This window comes from Drosophila serrata, unplaced genomic scaffold, assembly GCF_035046125.1.
Source record: "Drosophila serrata isolate PLE 108 unplaced genomic scaffold, ASM3504612v1 contig_360, whole genome shotgun sequence".
NCBI lineage: Eukaryota > Metazoa > Arthropoda > Insecta > Diptera > Drosophilidae > Drosophila > Drosophila serrata.
In genome coordinates, this window is record NW_028257258.1 from 1282215 (window position 1) to 1288994 (window position 6780).

Sequence of the window (6780 nt, forward strand, 5' to 3'; positions counted from 1 at the left end):
GTACAAATTGACATCGTTTGTTCCTCGCATGCATTTTTAATAAGGTTAGCCTGTTGCACAATTCAAGGTCTGCTGGGGTTTTCCCTTGGGATACTCTTACCTGGAGATAGAAATTATATATGGATTTTTTGTTCGTCTCTCACAACTTATTTATAGCGACTGTCGAAGCCTTTCGCTTAGCACATACACGAGCATATGCAATTCCCAAATGAAATTAAAAGTTTTCGCCCAGTTTTTGGTATATGCAGAGCAACCTGAGTGGGCCAGGGAAACCCCCCTGAATATATTGTCGGATTAAATAATTTTAATGCAAACTTCCCGGAGAGCTGGCAGTACTTAACACTGGAAACTCTTAAACTTTTCACAAATATTATGAGAGCAGGACTTATGCATTTGAGAGAATTCCTGAAATCCTAACATTTAATGCTTCTGTACCATCCAAGATTTGCCTGTTCCATCAATTTCCACAAATGCGTCGGGAAGGCAAAGTATTCGGCTTAAAATCCCACAAAAAAAAGTAGAAGAAAAGTGGCAAGGACAAGTCTCCAAATCGATAGGCAATTTGGGGCCTGGTTTGCTGCGGTTTTGGCGCAATTCCTCCTCCTTTGGCGCATTGTCAGTGCCATAGGGCCAGGACTATGGCCATCGGCCGGCTTTCTGTTTTTATGCCAGCCCATAAACATTTATTGCGTGGCCTGTGTGTCACCTTCGATGGAGAAGGACTGTGGAAGGCAAAGCACCTCTTCCGAACTGGACAAATGCCATGCCCCTTCTTGGTTAATTGCCATAAGCAGTCTGGGGGCCCTGACAATAATTGGTTTCTCCACTTTAATGACTCTGCAAACGTGCTGGGAATTTTGCTAGCCATATGGTCAAGTGTGGTGCACTTCATATTTGCCGGGAAATATTCCAAGGGTATTCCGGTATTTGCTGCCGTGTGCAAGCTCTGCGATAATGGGGACTCTCGTTTGAATAATGCATAGCTTTCAAGTTGGCCACCACAGCCAGCCAGTGGAAGTTGTTCGATTATATTTTATCCTATCATACTTGTACGTTCTCGAGAATCTTGCTTAAATCGTATTAATTATAATCCATTCTGTCGAGAAATGAAATGAATTCCATTTTACCTATCGCTTTGGAAACAGGTTTTAAATCAAACTGGATTATATCTGCCATTAGCTAAAGAAATTCGTTCTGACACCTCCATGGAATCTGATATATTCCTGTTCATCGCAAAATGATGAAATTAAATAAACGGGAACCCAAGCCAATTAATTGATTTTCATACCCATAAAAACTACAAACTTTTACAGGAAGTGTGAAATTGCAAAACAGGAAATCATTGGGTCGAACAGAGCACAATAAGGACTCCGTTGTCGAATAGTGAAAGGCACACACACGCATTCCACTCTGTAGGGATTTCCGAATGGAGTTTGACAATTAATTAGCATACTTTTGCGGGCAAGCGACCTTTTCTGATTGATGTGCTGCTTGCTGCCTTCCAGCCAGACTTCAATCATGCAAATTAACCTTCATCATGTCAAATCATGTGCTAATCAAAGGAAACTTTGATGGATGCGAAATGGAATGCGGCGAGTCTCAGACAAATGCCGACTTTGGCGGCTGAAGGCTGCATCCGCTGAGATATGATGACAACCAATCCCTCCTGATTGCAAATATCAAAGTAAATAACTCAAAAAAAATATTGCCTTGGAATGATATGAACACAAGGCTGAAAATCGCGTCAGTTTTATAAATTTCAATCACACTTCACTGTATCATTTTCACTTGATTTTATTAAAATTTAAGCTCACCATTTGATTATAGATCTTATTTAACTCTTCTGTAAATTATTTGGCTTTATAAATGTTATTTTTTGTATTGACAATTCTTTTGTTTGGAAATGCACAGGAACTTGATTGTTTGAAAATGCATCAAAAAATATTTGCTTTGGTCATTTTGGTTTTCACTTGCACTGATTTCTCTATTTCTGTGTGCACTTGCAAGAGGTGAAAGCCTTGAATATTTTACATTCACCCTTCAGACTGATTTTCTTTTTGCAGTTCGCAACCGGTTGTTGTTTTTTCTTCTTCACGTCCTTTGGCTCCTTTTTCGTCTGCCCATCTACGCGGGCAATTTGGTCCAGGGATAGCTGCTCCTGCTGCAGCGCCTCCTCCTCCTCCTGCTGGCGAATCTGCTTCTGGTACTGCTGCATGAGCTGTTGCTGCTGCTGGCGGGACTTGAATGCTGCATTGCTAAGCTGCCAGCTGCTGCCAGTGGGTCGCAGTAGTGGCTTAGTGTGCTGCTGCTGGTAGTTGGGCGCCGCACTGGCCAATCCCGCCGATCTCTCGGACGTAAGCGTCGAGGAGGCGACCGCCGTCCAGAACATGATGATCCACCAGGTCTCTGCCAATGGGGGCGGGCATGATAGCCAGAAATTGGGGAAGAAACCGAAACAGGAAACTAAGGACAGCGCGTTTTGAATTTCAAATCGAGTCTAGTCCGTTTCCGCCAAAGTCGACCTAATGCCGTTCACGATTTGCTGGCAACTGCAGCCTCAGCCTGCCAGGACATGCCTTTTATAAGCGGAGAGCGAAAGCTCCTTTAGCTTTCAGTCCTTCGTCCTGGCTCTCTCTTTACTCGTTTTCAATGTCAATGTCGAGCTCTTCTTCCCCTAACCTATTGCTGCAGGCTACTGCATTTCTCTGCTCCTCAGGCCATGTGAAACATTTTGCATATAACTCGACCCGATTTTGTATATAAACGAGACTTAAGAGGAGTTGGAAAAAAGTAAGAACTAAAAATATAAGTCAGCTTTTTCAGTTGAAAAACTTGAAATTCTAATTAATAGTCGATGGCAAACGTCAAGGTTATTTTAATTTTGTATATTGGCTTGTAAGATTTTTATTTCATTTAATATTTTATATAATATTAGCTCAATGGTGCCTAAAAATAGTTGCTGTATGCTTTTTATATAACTTTTATTACCTCATTTGCAAAGATATTTTAAATTTAGTTCTTTCAACTCTGTTAGTTATACTGAATTTTATGTTGTATCCTTGCGAGATAAAGAACTAACATTAATGTGGTTTAATATATGTGAAGTATTAGGATCCTTTGTCTTTTCAGAGCTTTGATTTGGATTGTGCTGTAGTCAACAATAGTTTTTAGTATTTTATCTGTAAATCCCATGACAACACCATTTCCAAGATTTCCAGGAAAGTTGATTATTTAAAGTACTTCAGGTTTTACTTTCTAAAGCAAGATATGTATGGCTTGCCTGAGATAATATTAAATTTAATTAATTTTGGATTATACGTTAATTGGTTTTTGTTCAAAGCAACGCCTCAACCTGTGTGTTTCCTTTGTGTAGCTAACCGAAGGCTAGCTATCGCCAAGTTTTGCCATTGTAAAATTGAGATTGGCCGAAACCGTTGACCAAATGTAGTTTTAGGGAATTAAATTGAATTTAAAACTTAAAACTATTATTTATGTTGCATGCACTGATAGTAAACGAAAGTTCTACTGCAAGTCAATTTGGTATTTTAACAGAATTAAGGCATGGTCCATATTCTGCATAGCATCGGCTTCCTTAGTACCTTTTGGCCGGGCCATTGTCCATCCTCATGATGGACACTCATGCCTCGTCCTCCGGCGCACTATACGGACATCCGGCGACGGCTAATTAACTTACGCTTATGAAAGTGATGCATTCGTGCCATTTCATTACAATCGAATAAACTGCCGCGAAGGGGCGATTGTTGACATGCTGGCTTCATGGTGTGCGCCGCCCCTTCTTTGTGGACGCGTCACAGGATGCAGTAATTGCGTTTATGAGAACAGCGCTTTCATGCAACATGCCTAAACCGCAACACGCTGCAATATTTTTACTCTGAAGACACGCCCCCTTTGGCTCCACCCAGCGCCTGGTGTAATGTACATTTTTCTTTTATGGCACCAAGTGCTGTTGAGGGGGAAACACGTCGATAAAAACTATCAAGAAATGTAAACTGTGAATCATTTGGAGGGATCCCGGAACGTATCCCGACAAGCATTGCCATTAAGAGCATCATTTCAGGGAGACTGACTTACATACACTGGACTTCTGCCAGACCCGTCTGTCTTGGATCGACTGCCAGCTAAATGAGCACAGACAAGTGCCGATGGCAAGGTCATTGCCGAGCTAACGTGTTAACAGGTTGCTCTTGCAAAAGAGCTTTTTTTTTAGAGAGAAAGAGAGTCTGTTGCGCGTCAGCCGTAGTTTTTTGTGTTTTATTAGGCTCTGGCCCCATTTCAGATGTAGGTCAGTGGGCCAAGTAGTTAACACCTGTACTAACGTGATTTGTGTCTCTCTCTCTGTTTGATTCCAGGAAAAGGACCAGTACGGAAACGAGGTGCAGCGCCTGGCGCGCCCCCTGCCCGTCGAGTATCTGCTGGTGGATGTGCCCGCCTCGACGCCCCTGCAGCCGCAGTACACCTTCACCGAGTACGACAAGCGCCAACCATTTCCTATCGAAAACCGCTACATCGATGGCCACCTGCAGGACTTCAATGCCCTCAGCTGCTATCTGTCCGCCTGGGGCGAGGAGGAGTTCCTCGAGGCCATCTCGGACTTCCATCTGCTGGTCTATCTGTACAAGATGGACATGCTGCCGCTGCGCCAACACATGGGTCCGCTCCTGGAAGCGGTGCGCACCAAGAACCCCAACCAGGCAGCCAAGTTTAAAATCGAGGAGGTGTGGAAGCTTCTCGAATCGCTTATTCAGGCCAGCTCCGGCGGGAGCGGGTAAGTTTTATATCTATACGCAAAATAACTTGAAAATAGGTCAGCATATATCACATATATGTATGTGTTTTAAGCTTAAGCTTTTAAGCAGAAGTTCATTTGAAGCAATACTAGATTAATCGAAATGCAAAGAAATATCTGGAATGGAAAGATGTATTTAATTCGGTACCTTCTCCCTTTGCAGTGGGACCACCAGCTATCCCAGCGGCGGAGCGGCGGCCAGTGCCGGTGCGGCTGGAGTGGAGGCAATGGACTTGGACGCCAACACATGGACGTGCAACCACTGCACCTTCATCAATCGCGGCGAACTCACTTCCTGCGAGATATGCTCGCTGCCCAGATAAGGATCCCTGGACCCACACAATTCCATGTGGTGCAGCCCGGATGATAGACCACTCTAAATTCTGGTGTAGAACAAAACTAAAGATTGAATCATACTTACTTATGGCGGCGGCGACAGGAAGACATGGAGTGTCCCTCACACACACATACGCATACACAAAAAAACACATAGAGGCAAATGTGGCGCTTTCTCTATATATGTAAACATTGTGTAAGAATTTTATTAAATAAAACAACCACAAAATGGATGGAAAATGTATAATATATTTTATATACCTAAATAAAAATCACTGGTAGCTAGTGTGATGCTGTTTTCTCCCCAAAAAGCAACATAGGTAGATGAACATCTCTGACAGATCAGCATTTCTGGTCTAACGTTTCTTATGTAGATTCAAAATAAAATTTGGCGGTTAAATTATAAATTACATGGCGGTAACCGACTGCCCAATTCAAATTTAACTTATAAGGCGGTAATTATCGATAATTTCAATTCAAATTTGTCGGTTAACAGATATGGCGGGTACTGATAGTATATTTAAATTTGAATTCAAATTTGTTGTTACAAACGAGTTTGTTGTGGTTGTTGTTGTAGCCCTTGTTGTTGTAGTTGTTGTTGTAGCCCTTGTTGTTGTTGTAAAAGACTTGTTGTTGTAGGTAACAAGGCTTCGATTTCGACGTTTTCAGTACAAAATCGGATCTGAAGTACCAGGCGAACAGAAACCGCAGAAAGCAAATTAATTTTAGTGCAAGAGGTGCAAATTAGAGTTGTCACTTCAGCTATTTTATAGCTAAACTACAAATATATATATAAAATAGCTAGATTGCCAAACTTATATGTATCGTCATCGAAATTTATCGATTTACTAACGTGGCGGTAATCGACCGCCAAATTCAAATTCAAATTCTTCGGTTAACTGATAGGGCGCCAACTAATTGTCTGTTTGAATCTGAATTTCAATTTGGCGGTTGAATTAATATATCTTGAATTTTGTTGTTGTTGTTAAAGAGTTGTTGTTGTAGAAATTATATTGTTGTTGTAGGCAAAAACCAGGCTTTAATCAAGACATTTTTAGTACAAAATCGTTAATTTCTGAATCTGAAGTACCAGGCGAACAGAAACGGCAGGAGGGCCTCAACTGGCGCAACTGACCGCCAAATTCAAATTCAAATTCAAATTCTTCGGTTAACTGATAGGGCGGCAACTGATAGTCTATTTGAATTTGAATTTCAATTTGGCGGTTAAATTAATAAATTTTTTGAATTTTGTTGTTGTACTTGTAAATTGTTGTTGTTTTTTAAAAGTTGTTGTTGTAGAAAATATATTGTTGTTGTTGTAGGCAAAAACCAGGCTTTAATCCCGACATTTTCAGTACAAAATCGTCAATTTCTGAATCTGAAGTACCAGGCGAACAGAAACGGCAGGAGGGCCTCAACTGGCGCAACTGACCGCCAAATTCAAATTCAAATTTAAATTCTTCGGTTAACTGATAGGGCGGCAACTGATAGTCTATTTGAATTTGAATTTCAATTTGGCGGTTAAATTAATAAATTTTTTGAATTTTGTTGTTGTACTTGTAAATTGTTGTTGTTTTTTAAAAGTTGTTGTTGTAGAAAATATATTGTTGTTGTTGTAGGCAAAAACTAGGCTTTAA

General features: G+C 41.1%; 2 protein-coding genes across 4 annotated transcripts in view; one reads left to right on the forward strand and one right to left on the reverse strand.

The window, feature by feature from the left end:
- Npl4 (nuclear protein localization 4) overlaps positions 1 to 5383 on the forward strand; it is a 48876-nt gene extending 43493 nt beyond the window's left edge. For all 3 annotated transcript variants that reach the window (XM_020962738.2, XM_020962737.2, XM_020962739.2), the window contains exons 7-8: positions 4371 to 4786; positions 4971 to 5383. In XM_020962738.2, coding sequence (XP_020818397.2) covers positions 4371 to 4786; positions 4971 to 5130 — 576 coding nt within the window. In that variant the 3' untranslated portion in view covers positions 5131 to 5383. The remainder of the gene's footprint in view (positions 1 to 4370; positions 4787 to 4970) is intronic.
- On the reverse strand, positions 1775 to 2602 carry LOC110191789 (uncharacterized). Its single transcript, XM_020962741.2, has one exon. The coding sequence runs from the start codon at positions 2387 to 2389 to the stop codon at positions 1985 to 1987; it is 405 nt and encodes a 134-aa protein (XP_020818400.2). The 5' UTR covers positions 2390 to 2602; the 3' UTR covers positions 1775 to 1984.
- Positions 5384 to 6780: the final 1397 nt, after the last annotated feature.